This window comes from Macrobrachium rosenbergii, chromosome 6, assembly GCF_040412425.1.
Source record: "Macrobrachium rosenbergii isolate ZJJX-2024 chromosome 6, ASM4041242v1, whole genome shotgun sequence".
NCBI classification, from domain to species: domain Eukaryota; kingdom Metazoa; phylum Arthropoda; class Malacostraca; order Decapoda; family Palaemonidae; genus Macrobrachium; species Macrobrachium rosenbergii.
Window position 1 is genome coordinate 7,583,422 of NC_089746.1, and position 23,334 is coordinate 7,606,755.

The window sequence follows — 23,334 nt, forward strand, 5'->3', positions numbered from 1 at the left end:
TTAATTTTATGCTAAATCATCTCATGGTATTGAAACATTAAATAGCAGAGTAAGTGGTAAAACTGTTCATAACTAATGTGTACCAGATATTAACAAGGCTTAGTTTATTCATTTTTTAAATAGCAAGCAGGGTAGGAACATATCTGTTACAGATCAGATGTACTAGGTGTACTTGAACGTCAAAATCATTGCCCTCCTAGGCTGTGTGCTCTAGTTTGACAATGGTTTCGATCTACAAAGCGAAACTTTCTTTGAAAAGAAATTCCAGTTTACAAACTGTAAGACATGAGTCTGATTCATAACAATCATTGAAAAAAATTTTATTTTATTGTATTTCTACATGTGGTTTTGTTAATATGTTATCTTTTTATGTACTAGCTCAAATTGATCACTGAAATGTCAAGCACAAGTTTTACTAGTGCCACACAAAGAAGAAATAAGTGTACGGTGTATTTGTGGACCTTGGAAAGACATTTGATGGACTACAGAGACAAGTAATTGAAAGTGCATCACAAAGGCAGAGGGTACCAGAGAGATTCATTAAGGGTATCGGTGGCCTGCGATTTTGGTGATATTGGCTCAAATTCGTGAAAATTAGTTATCGTCATATTTCCACAGATCTGGGTCCCAGCCATTGCCACGCGTAAGATAATATCAATATGAAGCCTTTTAAACGGTTTAAAGGCCAATTTAAAGGCCACACCCAAGTAGAGAATTAAAGGTCTGGTTAGGGGTGGTTTTATTATTTCATTTTGCATTCATTCTTCAGGTATTTGTATTTCTTTTCATTGCGTATTCTTTCGTACGCCGTACAATATGTTTTCCTGACAGAGATGGCAATGCTTCCCAGGACTGAATAACGCGAGCCAGTTGTCCCGAGAGAGAATTCTTATATTTCGTTGTTGTAATCGTGAATTTGTTATTTTCAATCCATTGCAACACTTCCTCGGACTTTTCGACGTCAATTGTGTATTATATATATTACCAACATGCCAAAAAAGAAGTTTAGTAACCAAAGGGAAGCAAGCTCTCACAATATCAAAACTTATCTTGAAGCTAAAAGTATAGACACAGCTAATGTTGTGGCTTCTCACAAGTTGCCACCAACCACGTGTGCTGAGGAGATGCCAAGTACTTCCTATTACTAAGCCCGCTCCGAGTGAAATCTATTATTCCCTTGCAAAAATATATCAAGATGATGATGATGATGGCACCGACGACTTTGTTTTGAAGTTATCTGATGATGAGGAGAGGGAGGAGGAAGAGAATGAGCATTTTCAAGATGTAATTGCTGTCCCTGACATAGCTTCTGGAGATATTGAAGCTGCTGGTGCTCTCGCATTGTGGCAAAGATCACTAGACAGGGAATTCATATATTATAAAGTATTTGTTGGTGAAGGGGATTCGACAGCATATAAAGGAGTATGTAGTTTGAATGAGGGCACTGGTCCTTAAGGCACTCCATATCCAGTGCTCAAGGAGGAATGCATAAACCACGTTCGGAAGAGGATTGTCTTTTGTCTTATGGCCTTGAAAAAGATACACAATATGTTTCGAAATATGTAACAGCAACAAACAAAGTTATGTTTAGGAGTGAGCTTGGAGGACTCAGTAAATTGAGTGATAGCACAGTCATAAAGACTGGAACATGATATCAGCTGTGCAGCAAGTTCATTGCTGCCTAGTATGAGAAAAATGACAGGAGAAAGCCTGAAAGGCCTTCAGATGAAAGAGAAGACTAGGAAACGAATGTATGCTATGCATTCAAGAAAGCAAAAGAAGCAAAGAACATCAAAAGGAGGATATGAAGGAGGGGCTCATTAGCCTCTTAAAAACCTGGCAGCACAAGAGTCGAATGGCATTCTATGATTATCCCCAAAAATAATATAAACTATTTTCTTTAAGTGATAAATGTTTTTTTTTAAAGGGAATAATATATCTCTTATAAAAGAGAGGGGAACAAGTGCCATGTAGGCTTTTCCAAGAAACTTTATATGCTTCTAAAAGCAAAATAAATGGTTAGCAAAACTTTAACTGCATTTTTCTCAAAACTTATTTTTTCTACATTCAAATTCCAAAAACTCCCTTATTTATGAATGGATTTTAAAAATCTAAAAAGCAATTTGAACAAAGATAGTGAGAGAACACATCGGCAAATTTATTTTTCTTTTTTCTCTAAAAAAATTTTTTTACCAAGATTTAATATATAATTTTATGGTATTTTTTATTGCACTTTTTAAAATATTTTTTTTAAAATAGCATACATCGCATATTAGATTTTTGAGTTTGCCGTTTTATTTGATAGGAATAAACTTTCTGCTGTTACTTGTGTTTTTAAATTGAATGATAAATAAAGAAGGAGATGTACTTTAAAAAAACACAAAAAATGTTATGTTTAAAAGAAAAATATTCATTAAAAAAAAAGTTTTCATCCAATACACCTGAAATTTTGTATGCATCTTCGGTCAAACTAGAGGTAACACCTGTGGAAGTTTGAACACCGTCACTCAAAATTAATCCCCAACCCCGCCGATACCCTTAAGCTAGTGATGTACCTCTAACCATAGCAGCAGCTCTAGAGTGAAGACAGTGGCAGGTGCATCAGAAGAATTTGAGATAACTCTTGGTGTCCCTCAGAGATCAACACTGAGCCCTTTGCTGTTTATCTTAGTAATGGAAGAAGCTACTAGGGAGTTCAAAAAAGGAGGTTCTTGGTAGCTGCTGCATGGAAATGCTGTAGTGCTAATAGCAGAACCTGAGGCAGAGGTGGTGTTTAAAGTGTAGGATTGAAGTGAAGTGAAGTGGAGAGGATTGAAAATCAGTGTAATTAAACCAAGCCTTTGGTGACTGGAAAGGAAGCCAAGGGAAAATGAAAAAGTACAGTCAGGAAAATGGCCAAGTAGTTGTTGTGGTAAAGGTGTGGGGTTGAACTCTAAACTGTGTACTACACTGGATTTTAAAAGGAACACTAAGAGAGTAGCTGCTGCATGGATGAAATGCTTTGCTAGACTATTGGTAAATAAAAAGTCCCGTAAGTAGAGAAGAAAAAGACTTACTATTGGTACAAAACACTTGTACTACTCTATGCAGCAGAAACAAGGGCACTGACAAGGAAAATAGAGATATTTTAAAAAGGCGTGACCATGGAATGTTGGATAATGATATCAGCTGGATTATAAAAAAATAGTTAGTTCTACATGCTACCTCTACTAATAAGCTTGGATGTCATGGTAATTGTATGTTAAACAGATTTGATTTTAATACACCATATACTGCACTGCCACATGATCTTGTTACATTTTGCAAACATGAAAAATTAACATTACTAATAGTAAATTTAAGATGAAGTTTTGTATTTGTAATTATTTTGTCAATTTTTAATTAACCATATGGATGGAAGACTTGCATATCATCACTTCTAGATGTATTAGTGATCTGTTATTTTTAAAGAAAAGATATCCTGTTTGATGTCCGATCTGTATATCTTGGAATTCTTTAAGTTTTTAATACTGATAAGTAATCTCATATATTAGGTAAATTTCTAGATACTGAAATTAGTACAGGTAGTCCTTGGTTATTGGTGGGGGTTCCGTTCTGATGGCGTGACGATAAGCAAAAATTGCCAATAACCGAAGATCGGCGATTATCGGCACTGATAACCGAGTATCGGTGCCAATAACCGGAGATCGGCGCCTCTGTTAGGTATGTATCAGCGCCGATAAGTGGAAATTGGCACATATCGACACTGAAAATAGCCTTTTTTTTTAACTGCTAGACAAGCACCGAAAAACCGGATCGCCGATAACCGGGGACTGCCTGTATTGATAAAAGTTTCTAAACAAAATCTATGATAAAAGAAGATATTAAGGTATTTTAGTTTTGTTTTGGGACTTCCCATTTTCATCTCATATACCAGTAGTAATGATCACTGGAGTGTTTGTTTCACAATTCTGCTAATTTGCTAATGTTTACATGAAATGATATGACATTATATTTAACTGCCAGAGTTTTGTTGATCAACTACTATGTAATGGCCTTAGAAAATCTGTCTATATTTAGTAAGTATGATTTTGATAAAAAAAAAAAAAAATTCTCAATAAATTTTGACTACAATTGCATGCAGGGTTATTAATTTTTTAAAGATGGTAACATTTGCTATTAGATTTAAAATCTTTTCTTACATTAACCAGTTCACTGTTGTAGAAAACATTCTAAGTTTATGTATTAATTCAAAGGAACACATGGTAGAATTTAAGTGTTAAAATTTTAGTCCTTTGTTTTCTGTTATAGGTTTTCATGAAAACTTGTCAACTTCACTGAAAAAATATTTAATAGGTTATTTCTGTTAAAGCTGTTTGTAAGAAGTTTGTGTTGATGAGTTATTCTGATGTTTAGAATAAATTATCAACACAGTGGAAAATGAAATACTTTATTTCACTCTAAATCAGAAGCTACTTCTTAGTACCAAAGTATTTTTTTTTCTGCCTCATACAATGAAGTTTGTATGATGTGAATATTTGTGTCTGAATTTATTTGAATATGTGGCATTTATATCACTAATTTGTTAAACAAAAAATCACTACTTTTAGCTATGCATGTAAAAAAATATCTGGCACCTTGATAATGTACCCTACCCTACCTTACAAGGAGCTGATATTTGAGTCGTATTCAGTGTTTTTACAATTAGACAGATTGACAAAGACACCTTGAACTCCTAAAATTATGTTAAATAATTTACAGTCATACATAAATTCTTTCATTGGTATAAGTTGAAAGAGCAGTTTACAAAACCCACTGACAGCAGTGGAATACAAAAGATGATGAATTGATTAGGCTTGACCCCTAACTTCAACTTAAAGGGTCCAAGAATATGTTAAGATAAGCAGGTAAACATGCACAAAAAATGTTTAGAAGCTCAGGATATATTATTTCCTTACTAATAGATGGTTCCACACTCACAATGGATTACTGAAAAATATTTTCAAGTACTGTATTGTATTATGATCCTTATCGAAACTGTCTCCATTCCTAAGCTCTACATTTTGAAAGCTTCTGGTTTTTATAAGTTTAATATTAAATAATTTTTTCCAGACGAAAATGGTAGTCTATTAGTGAAATTTTTCCTGTTAAATGATAAAAATTTGTGATTGTCATTGCTGTACTGACTGAGCATCCAATGAATATACTATTTTATAAGGTGCTTTTCTGGATTTATTATTTTACAATGTAATGTATTCATTTTTTCAGAGTAATCACCAAAGTATAAAATGACTTACAAAGTTCACTATAACAGTATTGTTTTTTCACTGTTGGTAGCCATAACAGTATGTAACAACATTTCACGATATTTTTTTAACTTTTTATTTACAAAGTACAGTAATTTTCAACCCTTGTATTGATACACCCAAATACTGTACTATACTGAGTTCCAATAATGGTCACAGTTAATTATTAAAATCATCACTAAAGTTAGTATACAATTTCAATAGACTTTTCCTTTGTATACCATCATAAATAACACTAACAGACCTTGGCAGGTGAAGAAAAATGAATGATACAGTACTGTTCACGTGTCCAGGGGTATGTGATAGTAATACCACAGTGAAAGACACTGGATAGTCAGGAAGTATCAAATTCCTATTTATCACACAGCTGTGACTTGTGGCAGTAATCATTATCAATACAGGTTCTGTACCCTTATATTTTCTGAATCTATTGAATGTTTAATGTTAAGATACTGTATTGTTACAAAAACATCCAAAAGAACAAAATCATGTTTGCGAGTACTAGTCAGCCCGTGTTGCATTCAGTGGGCTGGGCTATTTGGGATTTTCATCCTATTTTATTTCTGCCTTTGACCATCAATCTATGGTGAGTGGCATGGAGCGATATGTCTACATTCTACTAAATGCCAGCCAAATGCCTTCAGTTCCAAAAGTGACCTCACAATGACTGCCAGCACAATGGCACCATCCAACTTACTATCAGATTTTCACTTAGGAAATGTGCTACTTATGAACATACAATCAATTATCCTCATTAGAGGAAGGAGTACTGTACTTGCAGCAACAATTATGACTAACTTTGGAGGGATCAAAAGGAAATAAGAAGGGCCATTTAGTCTTCAATAACATGGTTTCAGTACTTGTGGGCACCTGGGAATAACTGAAGCTCAAAACAGAGATCAGATTTGCACCTTGATTGCATCATTGTTACCACTTTGCTATACTATGTAAGTTATACTGATGCCAGCTTTCCTGAAAGTGAGCCAACTCACTTCAAATGCTGTTATTTTTTCACCTCTTGAAGAATAAATTTAAAACAGTGGTTGTGTGACTGAAGTCCTCATGTACAACAAATGAGCCAAAAGCATATGTCATCTTTCAATGTAAGAGGAGAGTAAATGGTTGAATATCAGAGGGGCTGGTCATCTGAAGAGGGGGATGGTTGGTAGCGTGGAAAAGTTGGGGCCCGACCATCATTATAAGCTGCCTTCAACTCATCATAGCATATGAGCATCAGACGGGAATTGAGCGATTTGCGACAGTCTGGGCAGATACGTTTTTTCTTTTTGCGATCTCCAGATGCCATCAGGTCCCTAACACATCTGAAATGAGAACAAGGGTACAATACTCCTCAAGGTGGAAAACAAAAATGAGTTTCAATTCACACTTTTAATGATATGTATTTCTATTATGAAGCACCTGGATACTTTCTAAAGAATTCTACTTAGTGCATAAACATCCAAGGGGAATTGCCCTAGTTCTTTGGGCAAAAAGGTGTGTTACACTTAGTAAAAGGTCCACAGGAGAGGCAATAGATGAAGACTACGTAAAATTCTCCAATATTGATGGAACGGTCTCCGAGGTGTGGTGGGGTAAAGGGAACCTACTTGGCATGGAAGATGTGGGAGCAGGGTAAAGCATCGAGGGAGTTGCCACCTTGATCACCATAGCGCTCCTTGCAGACGCCACACACTAGCTCCATTTCATCTGTCAAGCAGCTGGCGAGACGCTCTTGGAGGGAGTGGTTTTCCTCGTCATTCAAAACACGATACAATTCACCAAGACGCACATGTGCTGATCGCATGATAAGCTATACAAAAATTGAAAACAATGTGAAAATGAATGTAATGTCTGAAGATTTATGTAATAGCTGTACAGACAGAGCATGATGAGATACCTTTAATATTTAAAGTAAAAAATTTCTTTACATGCATACAAGTCTGTATTACCAACCAAATTACTTGTATTATTGAGCATAAATTGATGATTTCTGACAACTTAGAAGACAACACCTACTTACTGTGTAACCAAATATTTCATAGAAAGTATAGAAAAATTCATGAGAACATGTACGGTTTTTATATTTGTTGTAATAACAGTATCCTATGGGGAAAGCATGTTGTCAAAATTATGGAGTAACATGAAAGGAGAAAATCTGGTTTAAGTTTAATAATGTTTCACAATGCTAAAGGAAACACAAATTTAAAGCTCATGCATACCTCAGTCAATTGTGGGAACTATTAAAAGTACAGTAAATTATTTATCAATGAAGACAACTTTTACAAATTTCACAATCTGCTTTTATCAAGATTACTAGTAACAAGAAGTGCTTGGACAAAATTCCTGCTTCATAATCAAACCCATGTAACAAGAATACAAGTACAAACAAGATTTATAGCATTTTAAAATATGACTGTGAAGTACATTTATCTCAAACATTCCCTGTTGTGTCATGAGATCTTTCAAAGTGACAACCAATGAACATGACATTAGATCAATTTCTTAATTTTAAATTGTGAGACTATACTGTTCTATAAAAACTTTTTGACCTGTATACATTACATATAAGCATTCATCTTCATCTAGTGTGATTGGGGACTTAGTTACCCCTTTCACTGCATGGGACTGATCTCCTCAGTCATGCTTTTGGTTCTAGTTAGGCAGCTTGTAATAGGTGGCCCATTTCCCCTCATCATTTTAATGAGCTATTGTCTATATTCTAGCAACAAATGGCAATATTTGATTTCCAACTTACAGGATAATCTTGAGACAAGGGACCTTCAGTAACCGTCAAAATGCCATAGAGGGAGGGGTTTTCACTTGATGGATTTTGTTTGGAAATGACATTGACAGTAGTAGACCTGAACTACCAGATACTTCTGATATTAACAGTAGTGAACATGGTGATGTTTATTACATTGTAGTTATACACAAACCTACCTTAGGTAGATAATTTTTAGACTTGAGGTTTTATCAAAGATGATCATGAATCAGAGGGAATGACAGATGATCATGAATCAGAGAGGAAGACAGACAGATTTGTCAAGCACCAGTGGTGGTGTGTGAGTAAACAAAGAATCGTGATAAAATTTGTGAATGGAAGACTACTGAAAATTCAGTTCGTAAAAAATCAGTGCCCTGAAACTTTTATTGGAGATATATTCACATTTTCTACAGAATGTCAAGTCTCTTTATTTTTTTTGTGAGGTTCCCCATGTGAAATTTTTGTCCAAGAGCAAGTGTTCAAGGTTTGTGATAAAGATTTTCAAACCAAATAACAAAAATGGCATTACTTTACTCCATGCTTTGAGAGGTATCACACTGAAATGAATCACCAATAAAAGCTACATGATTCAGTATTTGAATAATTACCTACATATTTGCATATACAGTATTATCACTGTATAATAAAACATTATAATAATATGACAGTGAAATATTATGTCATAAAACTAACAAAGCATTGGAGTATAAATATAAAAGGGGGAAAATCAGCCAGTTACACAATTAGCAGGCCACTGATCTTGTCACTAGTGACGATAACAGGCTCACAGCGAAAGGTTAAGCTACTTGATAATATCTATAAAGCCATTTCATTTATGTTTTTTGTATTTTTCATTCATTTTTACTGAATTTCTGATTTTACATTCATGTTTTTATAAAAACTCACTACACAGAATGCATCCTGGTGAACAAGCAAAGGATTTCTAAGGCAATGATTCCAGTTAACTCCTGGATCCTTGTATGTAGTCTACTAATACTTACTCTTCCGAGTACAGTACCTTGGTTTGCTTCACGGTTTGCCAGTGATTTTTTTTTTTTTACTGTTTACCAAAGTGTCATTGGCAGGATTTCAATTTCAGTTTTGACATTTCATTTTTGTTTTGTGTGATGTGCTTATAATACTTAGTGTTTTGTCTAAGTGCATTACCTCTCAGCTGGCAACTGATGTGTTACCCCATTGTTACTTTAAGTAGCTTCGTGCTCTTCAATTTTGTTTTTGACAGTCTTTCCTAAGCCATATAACTTTTGGCAACTTAGTTTTTGGTGTTTTATCACTGGCTGATAATGTTCAAATAATTTTAGTAGTTTTTGGGGTTCTTGTCTTAACTTTTTCCCTTGCCTTGTTCAGATCATGGTTCAAGTATTTGCAAAGTCTATTCATTTCCTTTTTTCCCTTTTCCCGATAAGAGTTACCTCTTGTTCTGTACTTTTTTTTCAGCTTATTACATGATTTTCTTTGTTTAATGGCGAGTGTGTCATTTCATTCCCTAGTCATCATACCTCAACATACTTGTGCCACAAGAAATGGTAAATCTTGCAACACCTATATTGTCCTTGGGAAGGACCCTTTTGCAATGCCCTTCTTATAGATGCCATTCTCCTACCCTTATCTTTGCAGTTTGCAAGGTCTGGCCTAAAGAACAATTTTGGGCAATGTCATGTCAACAAGAAATCAATGTTCCTCCTTCTCTGTTGATGAGTCATCATGCTTGACTCATTGCCTCCTGACTGCGAGGGGCAAATCACTATTGTCTTTGAACAAGGCTTCCTCCTCTTCCGTGCTGCCTTGTACTACTACTAAATCATTTTGCCCTTGTAGACCAATGTCCATGTCTTTTTTGACTGTTTATTCTTTAGATGCGTTCTCTTCACTGATACCTCCTTCACCCTAAGGCTTCATGCGTACCCCTGGGAGTGATCTGCCAGAGCCTTCATCTGCTGTTTCCATCTTTATGCTATCTCTCTGTATGACCTCCCCACCTTCTCCAGTTGGCCCTTTTTCTTCCAAATCCTCTTTCTCACCCATGGATAAGGATGTTTTGGCATGGTTATTGTCAAGGTGCAATCTTCAGGGGCAATTTTGCCATTATCAAATCAAATGTTCTAACTAGCTGCTGCTTTGAGTTTTACCGTGACCACCATCTCAGTTCCTTGTTCTGTTACAGCTCCTGTTGAGTTCTGCTTACTGTATTTTTGTTTTTGGGGATGTTACCAAACTTTTTTCCCCTACCCTTATGTTTTCACAGAAATGTTTGCTTTGTGCAATCACTTCCTTTTTGCCTCTTTCACAGTAACAGTTACCTCTTTTTCAACATTTGTACTCAGGGTATGGTGTGGTTTTGTTTGTATTTAATTTTATTTATGTGTTTTTTGGTATTTTATTCCCATTGGCATTATGCTTCAAACACTAGTGCTGATGGCAAGTCCTGCAGCACTTTTATGTTGTCTATGGAGAAAGACTCATGGGCCAAGTGTTGGCTTTTACATGTGCAATGTGCATATGGGCCTGAAGAACAAAGATGGTAATTTGGGCAACACCATTTCTACCAGCAATATGGTATTCTTATTCCTCTGCTGGTATGTCATCAGGGCAAGCTCACTGCTCTAAGACTACAGGTGTCTTCTAAACAAGGCTTCCTCCTTCTACATACAACTGTTTATGGACTTTCTTGCCCTTGTCAACTATCACTTGTGTACTCAGGACTGTTTACTCTCCATATGAGTTTTCCCTCCACTGATGTCCCCCTAACCACATGGCTTCCTGACTGTCACTGGTAGGGACCAGCTAGATTCTTTGTTTGGTGTCTTTGTTGCCTCTGCCTTCATGCCACCCATCTACCTACTCTCTCCTCTTGCGCAAGTCACCCCCTCTTCCACCTCAACTTTCAGGCCTTTGGCTGAGGTTACGGTCTCACGTTACTGATCTTCAGGGACAATCCTTTCCCCCATTGACTCAAAGGTTCAAGAGTTAGTCCCTGCCACAAGCATCACTGTACTTGTGGTCTCAACTTATTGTTCTCACACCTGCTGCTGCTATGTTAGGAATGCTGGAGCTCCCATGGCCTTAGTCATTTCAGCATACTAGACATCATCAAATGCTCGTGTGTTTTCTACACCACTGCATACGACAGTTTGCCCTTGTGCTTGACTGCCTCCATGTACCCTAGTGTTCCTGAGTTTTTAACTGTTCTTGTGTACTCAGTCTTCCAGCTTCTGTGGACAACCCTTAAACTTCAGCAACTCTATATTCTTGCCTCCTTTCTCTTCATTTTTTCAAGGTAATTTTGTCAGTCTGTTTTACACGTATAATCTTGTTTCCTCAAACAGTGCAGCTTCCCCAGCCTTGCCCATTGCCCTGTCCTGTTGTATTCAGCTTCAGTTCCCTTACCTTCACTAAGTACTGCAGTCACTTTGGTGTCTATGCCACAATGACCCCAACTTCCTTGCCCTCAGTTCCTACGTCTCTACTGGTATCTCCACATGCTGTGGCTCATCTTTCCAGTAATACCTCTGCCTGCAAAGTCTGTACCTATAAGCCCCAAAACTTGACTTCTCATGGGTCTGCTATCTTGGCCACTCAAATTTTACTTAAAATTCTTGAGCTGTTTGCCCAATGGTCCTCCCCTAGTCTCTGTGAGACATGTAAGCCTATAGTCTCCTGTCTTCTTTCACCTATAGTCTCTTGTCTTCCTTCATCTCAACCTATGACCAGTTCTATGATTTCAACTGATTTATGAAATTTAGGCTATCAAGAAGCTGTAGGGTACTCTCAGCCATTCAGCACTTAAAACAGTGAAAAGAGGGAGTTGGAGTGGTTGGACAGCAAGATACAGAGATCCTGAAAATATAGGGAATGAAGTACGAGGTTCTAAGGGTGGAACTGGGAGAAAACCCACAGTTGCACTAAGAAGTAACAGTTAAAGGTATTGGACAAGAAAACTGAGGAAAGGAAGCAGAAATGAAGGTAAAGTAAAGGGTAAAAAGTGGATGCAACTCGAACAAAGGGACCCAGCAAAAACTCTTTAGTAGTGCCTACAGTGCACCTGATGAGGGACACTGATGGCAACACCCCCGAATGGATCGATCAGTTCCTTGATCACTGCTTACACTAGATCTTTAGCAAAATTTTATATTCCACTCCATTCCACTTCATCTACATATGGAACTTCTGTAATTCCATTACATTATAATTTCAAACTATCCTGGCTTCTGGCTCCTATGTACTTAAAGCTTATGTAAAATCAACAAAATCTTTTAGATAGGCAGGAGTCTCCTGGTTTTACCATGACTCATGTCTACATGGTAATAAAAATAGTATTAGACTTAATATGAAATCTTGCTTCTGTAGGTAATTTAATCCTGTGAGAAGGGCAAACAGCAATACTAGGTTATTCAGGTTCGTGTTAATATCCCTAAAATAAAATGTTTATGTTAAAAGATTGTTTAGCCTCCAAGGCATTACAGAGTAGCTCTGCTTTGTCCTTAGGTTTGGTCAACAATATCCTATCATTAGCTCAACAAGCTGGAAAATGTCAACTTGTTGCACCAAACATCACCTGTATTTACTGTATATAGTGTAAATTTTTCAAATTAATTGTTAAAATAAATATATAGACTGTATTTGCAATAGAGTACAGTTGTACTGAAGGGAAGTAATTGCAGAAAAAATTAATAAGCAAATAACACTTGAAATAAAAAGTCCAAATGGAGAGAAGCTGTCAGAAGATAATTCAGTCCTTCGTGAATGGAAAGAAATTGTGAAGAGGTTATGAAGTTCAAGTACAGACAAGAGGCATATCTAAACAGTTGAGGTATTTATAAAGCCTCTTTTCCAACAATAAACCTTCCGAATGGGATGGAAGGTGTTCCAGAGCAATTAATCTCATGATGTTACTGACACTAACTGCTGAATCAAGGATGAAACCCCTGTGCACAAAACTTGATGCGACCAAGATGAATTATTTGTGCAGTATATGTAGTGCAAGAAAATTGAAAGGATGAGAAATGTGAAAATAATTAAAAATGGTGAAAGGTTAGTGCAGGTTAAAGAATGGCTTGTTTTGAGGTTGTTTTGGTCTTGTTGAAAGAATGGAGGAGGATGGGTTGATGAAAAGTGCATAACCTGGAAAAGAGGAAGGTTCTTACTTTCCACCCTTCCATAAAAATTGTTTCAAGTAACTACGAGATTTTCCTCCTATTACACCTTTAAAACCTGTCTCCCCCCATTTTCCTTTCAGCTATGAATGACCCTCTAGGTCCCACCACTTGGCCTTTTGCATAAATTTTATATTCCAATCCATTCAATAAGAGCAAGAAGGAAGAGGATGACCTAGAAAGTGATAGGTAGATGGAGTTATGAAGTACTGCTATGGAATGGCCTTAATATCCATGCAGGCACTAGAGTGCATGACAGATGGAAATGAATGGAACAGTACATGTAAATCATTTGCCTTTTGTGTAGGTATAAACTGGCTAATTCTGAGAAATGTTACCACACAAGAGGTTCAATCACAGTTCATTCACTGACCATTGTGCTATTTGTTTTCTTTGGGCCATCTCCTATTGGGGGAAGTGGCTGTATGTCGAAACACATATATTCTTGGCTAGTACTCTAAGGAATACAAAACTAACATGAAAGAGGCTAAATAGCAGAAAACCATTTGGAATTGCCTGTAATTAACAAACTGCAGGTAAATGATATCCAAATGACACCAAGACTTATGTGGTCTTACTTTGCATCCAAGGGTAGAAGCCAGGTCGATGACCTTGTTGTTGATCTCCAGAGGCCGACAGTCACATATTTTGGACTGCCTCCTCATCAGTCCGAGGGTCTTGGCCATACCATTAAGGGCAATAAGTTGCCCATAACGGTCTTCCAGATGGGCCATCAGTTGCATACTTGCTTCATAACGCTTGTAAGCTCTCTGCAATGTTTGAGATGTGGAAAATTTTCATAAAACAGCTCTCTCTCTCTCTCTCTCTCTCTCTCTCTCTCTCTCTCTCTCTCTCTCTCTCTCTCTCTCTCTCTCTCTCTCTCTCTCACACAAAATTTTATTTTGCCACCATCAGCTAACACTGTGCTTTAATTCTTCAAAACAATTAATATTATGGTATAATACAATACTGGTCAGCTTCAGGCACCTGAACTTCTCACTAATTATCTATGTCAAAGGTATATGTATCTTGTATTTAAGACCAGAAATTTCCTACTGGCAAGATACTGAGGAGACTGCCCACAAGAACAGAAATATTTAAAAGTATAAGGACGACTTTGCTTTTAAACGGCAGTTTGATTAATCTCGACATAGCTCCTCATACCAGTGAAGATCAACCAAATTACAGGATCGTTTCGAAACAAGAACTAAAAAGTATGCATACTTATGGACATTTTACTCAGAATTTCACGCTGAGAGATGATGGTTTGCCATGTCAGTCTTTAGATCTTGGGCTCAGACTTTAAGAAATATTTTAAAAACTTATTTGTAACCACATTAAAAGGGGCTAAAGAACTCATGAACTGACAGCGATTGCTCAACAAATCTAGATATGTATATTTAAAATTGCTTTTTAAACTTTTTTCAAAACAAAATGCTCTTTTTTTTAAAAACAAAATGCTTTCTGCATTAAATTTTATTAAAATACTTTTTTAATGCGTCTTATGTGGTCATCTACTGAAGACAGGAGTTTATGTGGTCAAAATAAAATGGCTAAAAAACATTCAGAGAACCGGCCTTCAGAAGATTTAACTGTAATATTGTCTCTACACATCAACTGTCGATAAACTAAACCAACTTTTTCAGCATTTACTTAATGCAGCAACACCCAAAACTTTGATGTTACCCAATGATTGCTGATTGCTTAAAGTCATATCAATACCTTTGTATTCTGATGGAAATTTGTATAAAATGATAGTGACACGCTGGTAAACGAAATGAGTTAAAGAAAGTTGGTTCCATAAGAATAATAGACGTCTTTACTATGATCTGCAGTAACTAAAACAGATAATTGCCCGTTCTTAATTTACCTGAACATCTAGACACTGGCGATGTATATCGGCAAGGATGGTCATGCATCTTGCCTGGGTGGGCCGGTCTCCTGCTGTTAGAGCCATTTTCAGAGCATCCTGCAAATATCACACAAAATACCATGAGTTTCCGTTTGCTTTCCATTGCCCACATTCGAAATTTGAATAACTTTTCTGGCAAAATCAAACAGGTTTGAAGAACTTAATTAGTCAATACTGGAGCTTGGCTCAGTGTTATAGTACCTTTGGCAATAACAATATGCAATGAAGCATTATTAACTAAAATGTATCAAGGAAATGCTTACCATACATTTATAACATATAGTTACCGACTGATAATGTCACCAATAAAGTTATTAATTGAATATTCTACAAATGAATTTTCTTTCGAAATAGCTTACCTGGCAGCAGTCCTTTGCTTCGTGAAGTCTCCCGAGCTTCCTAAGGGGTGTAGCGAGAGTAACTAAAGAGAGCCTTTGAAACCTGGCATTCAGATCTGCAATATGAAAGCTTTTCGAGAGCTCAAAGGCCTTGGCACTAAACGAGAGGGATTTTTCATAATCCTGCAGGAGACAGAAGGTGCTCCCAAGGCCACAGTACACCTGGAGTTCCAGGGCTGTGTCGTGGATGCTTCTAGAGACTTTCAGGGCTAGCTCGTAATGTTCGATCGACTTGCTGAAGCTGGAGTAAACGAGGTAGGTGTTGCCTAGAGTGAGATGGACATACCCTGTAGTACGCGACTGATCACACTGGTTGTACAGAGAATGACGACAGTAGGAAACAGCCTTTTCAAGGTTGCCTAACCGCTCATTGCCACGAGCCAGTGTTAAGTAGGCTTCGGCGCGTAACATGGGCGAATCCATTTCGTTAGCAATGTCTAGCTGCTGGAAGCCGAAGTCTAGCATCTCTCTGTAAAATATGGTGAGGTCAGTAGGCCTAAATGAAGAATTCCAAAATAAATACAGCCTGCGTTTTCAAAAAGAATGTGTTAAAGATTTACAATTTTTCCATTTTTTTAGAACGGTTTATCTCCAACCACAGAAAGGACATTAGGTAAACTATACCAGGAAAAAAAGTAACACGTACATAAATAATATTGTTTCTCATTGAATAATAACAATTGGAGCCGATGGTCGATAGACAAAACGGACAAGGAAAACGACTATGATATAAAATGCATTAAGTGCAACCACTGGAAAACAGAAAAAAACGTGAGTGCTAACACCGCACATCTAGGGATTCATATGTATTTTTTGTAAGCGAATCTGGTACGAATTTGACGGCATACTATATTATTCGCATTAAACAAAACAAAAAAACATTGGTCGATAAGATCCTCACATTTTTTATAAAAAAAAATAATGGATCGTTATGTGAATGTCGTGAGGACGTTTGGGCCTTGGAAAATGAAATTACATTACGGTGTTTTGAAAGAACCAAAGAATACCTAAGCAATTTCAGAGACAATAAGAACGTACACTTCAGAAACAAGAAAAAAAAATTGGAAAACGTCAGCCTTTACTGTAACTGCACGAAGATCAAGTGTTGGGGGGAGGGGGGCGAGGGATTCATTGCAAGCATGAAAACATTTGCTCTTTTTTTAATAGTACACTGTATGTTGATTTTGTTACAAATGTAACTGCGAAATTTAAGATGCTACTGTTTTTTTTTTTTTTTTTTTTACTTTGTACAAATAATACGTTTGTGTTCATTGCCTCGTAGCTCCCAAAGCAAAACAGCAAACATGTTCGAGTCTAAAAATAACACGGACGCTTTTTCTCTAAACGACACTCATCTCCCTTCTTTAAGAAAAGACATCTTCAACGGCACAGATGATGCTCGTCTTCTCGCTTGAATGGCCCTCAGCTTCATTCTCTTCACGTAAAAGTTGACTTACATTTGCATTTGAAGCCCGCGTTGCATAATTCCACCGTTGCCGATACACAAGCATTCTTCATACAATATTAACTCCAAAATGCCTCAAGATATCTGGAGAAACGTACGTTGCACGGCCACTACTAGCGGTTCTTATCATGGAAAAATTCTAAATAAATAAAAGATGAAGTAGTTAAGCCAGGTTTATGAATATGTAGCTAAAGAGAATTCTGATGTTTTTACATTATGAAAATTTGAAGTTTTTTGGATGTAATTTTTTTTTTCTTTTGGTACACTTCTTTTCTATTTGCTCATAATTATAGTTTCCTTTCTTCTGTCTCTTTGCTCTTTTTCCAGTCTTCCAGTTTTCACTAATATAATGAACTTATACACACACATTATAGCCTATATACATACACACACACACACACACACACACATATATATATATATATATATATATATATATATATATATATATATACATATATATACATACATACATACATATACATACACGCACATATATCTGATTATAACTGTTTAATGATTACATCGGTGTTGAGTAAATGCACCCACATTAAATATGAATATATATACGTACTTTTGTTATATTGATGACTAACACTATCATTTATTATGCATGCATATTTAAGCATTCTCTGAATATTTTATCTAATAATTAAATGTAAAATAAATTAAGACCGCAAAATGTTCATTCTTTTATACCCTAATTCACAGACAGTTCCCCTGTTCAGAAGCTCCTCGCTGTAATGCACAGCTGGGTCACAAGCAAATAAAACCAATCTATTTTCTTAATTCATTAGATTAAAGATCTCTTTTGAGAATAGTTTTTTTTAATGCGTAACCAAATATTTAGAGAGAGAGCATGGCAAGAAGAAAATTAAATACAACAGAAATGAAAAAGTCTGACAAACTCACCTGCCATCTTTAAGGTCCATGCCTAAAAACCTTACAATTTATTTGCATGTGTCAACCACGGTAACATAATCCTTTAACCTTTCCGTGAGAGAATTCTTTACTAATGAGACAGAAAAATAATCATAATGAAAAACATGCACGTTAGGATTAATTTACAATTACTAAAAGGAAAAAGGACTTAGTTGATTAGGTTTTTGCGTCGTAAATCTAACAAGGAAAAAAAAAGGCAATTCTTTCGCGGCTTCCGTCCGGAGCATCACTGCTCATCTCTTTTATGTAAAAGGAACATGATCCGGAAGGGGGTGTAAATTTGAGATATTTACACCACATCGAGAAGATGTAAATCAAAGCTGGCAGTGGGCCAACTCTGGGTGCCATTTTGCTTCCGAATATCTGGGTCAAGCGAGAGAGCGGGGGGAAAGGGTGTTGAGAGAGAAAGGGAGGGAGAGGGAGAGGGAAAGAGAGAGAGAGAGAGAGAGATGAGGCCGTTAGCCTAGAAAGATGGGGTACAAAGCAAGGTACGTTGAGAGGAAGGACGACGATTCTGCATGGGTACGTCGAGAGAAAGAGGATGCAACGAGTTCTTGGGTACGCCCAAAGGGACCAAGTTTTATTGCCTTACCGCAGTAACATGCACTGAGAAGATAAAACAAGCAACAAATAAAGGAGGAAAGGAAATAGTTTTAATGTTGATCCAGGTAATGCACAGGTTATGCTTGTTACAGGCACGTGATAACGGTCGAATTTTACCACAAAGGGGTATTAACAGAAAAGCTAAAAAAGTAAGTGGAAGAAATCTATCGTGTATATTCCATAACTAAATTAGAAAGTGTAATATTTAAACTTAGGAATTTATAGATGCCAAATCTAGTTACAACCTGCAACTGCAATTTTCATGCACTAAGAAACAAGCATTTTCATCGACATTCATTTCATTACAGAATATATGTCATCTCTGGTATTTGCTAGGAATACAACCAAATGTCCTTTTCTTCTCTGGGCTGATAGGAACAAGCACAAAACTAGGAGAGAGTGAAGTCTAATTGCCATACCTGTACCGGCCCCAATCGAGATGGGCTTGACTGAGATAACCCAAAGTGATGAATCGATCGTTGTCCTTGTTAATGCGCCTAAGTGCTTGCTTCCACTTTTTCACGGCTGCCAAGTGCTTTTGCTGATTATATAATCGCACTCCCTGTTCGACCTGTGGAAAAGAAGAGAGGTTTCCTAGCATTATTTTACACAGACTTAATTTTTCAAGTAATGACCTCACGGAAAAGGGGTAAGATTGGGACTTGGGGAAAAGAGTATGGCCAGAAATGTTTACCATACTTATTACCTAAATGCTAAGGCAAGTATAAAATCATGGACTCTGATTTTCTTTGGTTTAAAAGTAGCTTCATGAACTTGCACCAATATCCCACCGGCTTTAACTCTTGTCAGCTGCATACACTAGTACTGTATTTTTATATGGAGGCGCTTTCTCTCTGCCACCTTCGATACTCCAAAATACATATTTTCCGAATTTCCCTCTCATCCCAAATCACCTAAAGATTACAAAATTATATGTTAATTACACAAATACACACTTTTCATATACGTTATGCAAACACACAATCTCTGATCACTTCTTTTTGACAAATAAATTTTTACTGGGAGGAAACTTGTGTCTATGGACGCCAATGTTGGAATGTAGAAAAGGATCTTTGAGCCAGTTCTCCTCTAAGGAAATAAAGTATGAATGTTGAATACAAATAAAGAAAAAATGCGTAAGCTGTAGCGATGAATTGTTTATGTAGTAAATGGGGCAAAAGAAGACATGAAAGGGTGAGCAATGCTGTGAAATGTAGGAGTAGTAAAAGAATTAATATGGGCTAAAGACTGGACCAGAGCTCTTTAACAATATTTACTGTCTTTTGTTTTCTCAATGTGAGTATGTGTAGATAGATATGGTTATATATATGTGTGCATGCGCGCATAATGAAGCTGTTTCCTCTAACAAAGCGCAGCTCCTGAGAAAACAAAAGACAGTAAATATTGTTAAAAAGCTCTGGTCCAGTCTTTAGCCCATATTAATTCTTTTACCATATATATACACACACATGTGAACTCAATACGCACTTTGATTAATAGAGCCTACAATGTTTGTTGTGATTTTAATTTATTTCATCAAGATATGGTTTTCCTCCAGAATTATTTTTCTGAAAACTCATATCCCATTTTTTGTATTTTACAAAGTTCTGAAAAATTTTTTAAATGAAAAGTTTTGTCCCAGACCGGTGTACAGTACTGCTAGTAAAGATGTAAAGTACATTAAATTGCCTTACCTTGGTCATAGTAGCTATATGGTCCGAAAAAGTTGCAAGAAATACTTAAGCGTTGTTTCCCTCAGATCAGTTTCCGGTTTGTTTTCTGTAATCCTTTACAATAAGATCACTTTTGAGAGAGAAGCCTACTCTGCCTGTGGACCTTAATTCCTGTGTCGTTTACTTGTTCACTTGTTCGCAGTGTGGTCTGATACGTGGGATCTAAACACAGAATTTTGGAACACAGAGGTCTTTCTATTAGAACTAGGTTTCCCCTTCCAAACCACCCTTTTCTGCCATTAGAGAACACAGTTTAACACAAGACCATCCTTTCACTGACCTGGATTTTCGGGTACTGTCTTTTTGTTCAAATAGACTGGACCTTTAATTTCGGAGTCGCTGACTATTAAAAGATGAAGCCGGAATTGAACAACAACTCGTCTGGTATTCAACTAGCTATCGTGTAATTTCATAGTAGGTACTCAATTAGGTCGTTAAATATTTTACTTTGTGAGTGGTAGTTTGTTTACATTTCACTTTAGTTTTATTTTCATATTTTTATGTTTGTGTTTTTAATTTTTCGTTATTTTACGTCTCACCCTTTTAGTTTGTATTTACTTGTTCATTTTATATATTTCGTTAGTATTTTTGCTGAAGATTTATTATGACAATTCATTTTATTGTAATTTTATTGATTCTCATCCTTGTCGGTCTTTTCAGCCTGATGATGAGGTTTTATAAAAGCTTGTACAATAAAGAATGTTCTTCCTGGTCTTGGCAATATTATTTATCATTAAGCTATATATATATATATATATATGTGTGTGTGTGTGTGTATATATAGATATATATATATATATATATATATATATATATATATATATATATATATATATATATATATATATATATATATATATGTAACTAACAAGGGAAAACTGTCGAAGTTCATAACGCGGTCGCGCGGTGGAAAAAAGAACCAATATCTTAGCAGGCAAAACGGCGGACCCGAAAATTTTCATGCGCGTCTAATATTAATGTCTACCAGAGTTCCGTCTCGTGTGGTGAAAAGAAGTGTGGCAGAGAAGAGGTGAGCTATAAGCAAGGAGAGGAAAAGACGAGGGTGGATTTCTAATAGCGGACAAACACACTAAGAAAGAACATTTACATACGCTTCGAACTTATCTTTTGGATTTTTAGGAGTCCCCAGCACCGTTCCTAAAATGCTTGGAAAATCTGCAAAATGAAAATGTCCTGGAAACGGTGACGAAAACATTTTCCGATTTTTTAAAACAAAGATGACGAAACTTTAAAGCAACGCTAACAAATATCATGCTGGTAGTACCATGAAGGTGCTAAAGTTTTCCAGTATGTCGGTGAAACAAAATAAGCCATTGGGATATTATATTATAGATCTACGAGGTGGCTTTCTTAGATATGAATTTAGGCTGGTAAACAAAACACACAAAAAAAATAATTTAACTCGCTTATGGCTTGCCATACATCATCGTTTATTAGCTCTACCTACGAAACTCAGGGGAAATATGTTTTCACCAGTGTGTATGTAATAGGTCTATTAGCTGAATATGAGAACGGATGCACAGATTCTGATGAAAGTGGGAGGAAATATTTGTCCAAGTACCAGCTCCGGATGATTAACTTCTGGTGGGCATCAATAAAACTTTAACCGGTTGTCTCAGTGGAAACAATCTTTTAAGTTATTGCCACTGATATGGATATAAGGAAGGTGGGAATTTTCTAGCATTTGAGAAAGAAACGTAGTGAAGCAGGGTATTAAATATGCTCATTATGTAACCTTGCTGAGGTAAGCTATCTACTGATCTCTCTTGTGCATCGCTAAAATAGTTAAGCAGTATATCAGGACAATTATTACTCAAAATTACACGAAAACTGTACAAGAGTCCTTTACACATAGGGAAATACTAACAACCACATTTGAGAGGAGTGCAGTGAGTACTAAAATTCATCGATTACGAGGCTAGGTGACTGTCTTTGTAATCATAAATGAATTACTGGACTGACACTTTAATACAATGACTTCCTCCTCCTACCTCCGCTTCTCGGTTTCATGCGCGGAACCTTTCTAAAGTTTTATTAGTAGGTTGACATTTGTTTTGGAAACTTTTTAATTTCTTGTTTTTCTTTATGTAAATGCTTGTACTGAAACATTAGGCATATCAGTTGCAGACAGATTCTTGTTTCACGCGCTTCGTTATAATAAACTTATCGTCACAGTTACCTTTATTACTATTATCATATAAGCTCGTTTCCGAGACTACACTGATACATACTGAACCCGACACAAATGCACTCACACTATATATATATATATATATATATATATATATATATATATATATATATATATATATATATATATATATATATATATATATATATATATATATATATATATATATATATATATATATATATATACACACACACACACGCATGTCCTGAGAGAGAGAGAGAGAGAGAGAGAGAGAGAGAGAGAGAGAGAGAGAGAGAGAGAGAGAGAGAGAGAGAGAGAGAGAGGAATATTACAAGCATACAAAAACCAACATAAAAGTACTCGTTAGACGCATCTGTGCATGAATTTCTCAGAATTTATGACAGATAACTTTGGTTAAGTAGGTTTAAGTTTTCGTGAACCCGTGCTGGCCTTTATTGAGGCAACCGATCGTATAATTTTCTATATTAATCTATTTGCTGTAGCTCTATTCTTTGTCGTATTCATGGAAATGGCTTTGAATTTTCAAGAACTACAGGTTTAGCATACGATTTCTCAGACAAAATTAACATATAGGCACTGGCAAAAGCCGTCACAAATGTACGAGTTGTTTACGCACGTATATTCTCACGTATGAAAGATCATAATGAACGCACACACCACAAACCTATATATAATGTATATATATATATATATATATATATATATATATATATATATATATATATATATATATATATATATATATATATATATCTTTCCCACTTAGACAGGGTTTCCCTTCCCGTTTTCAGGTAATATTTTAGAATGAGGTTGCAATCCCCATGCCATTCTCCAACCTGGCTGCAACCCACAACAGTCGAC

General features: G+C 36.2%; 1 protein-coding gene across 5 annotated transcripts in view; it reads right to left on the minus strand.

The window, feature by feature from the left end:
• Positions 1–3,877: 3,877 nt before the first annotated feature.
• Positions 3,878–23,334, minus strand: part of LOC136839138 (43 kDa receptor-associated protein of the synapse) — a 555,854-nt gene continuing 536,397 nt past the window's right edge. For 3 of the 5 annotated variants that reach the window (XM_067104811.1, XM_067104810.1, XM_067104809.1), the window contains 6 exons: positions 18,963–19,114; positions 15,495–16,002; positions 15,094–15,192; positions 13,802–13,993; positions 6,893–7,095; positions 4,313–6,607 (listed from right to left, as the gene is read on the minus strand). In XM_067104811.1, the coding sequence (XP_066960912.1) occupies positions 6,415–6,607; positions 6,893–7,095; positions 13,802–13,993; positions 15,094–15,192; positions 15,495–16,002; positions 18,963–19,114 (1,347 nt within the window). In that variant the 3' untranslated portion in view covers positions 4,313–6,414. Of the gene's footprint in view, positions 6,608–6,892; positions 7,096–13,801; positions 13,994–15,093; positions 15,193–15,494; positions 16,003–18,962; positions 19,115–23,334 lie in introns of all 5 variants that reach the window. The other 2 variants (XM_067104812.1, XM_067104813.1) reach the window with 1 other exon arrangement.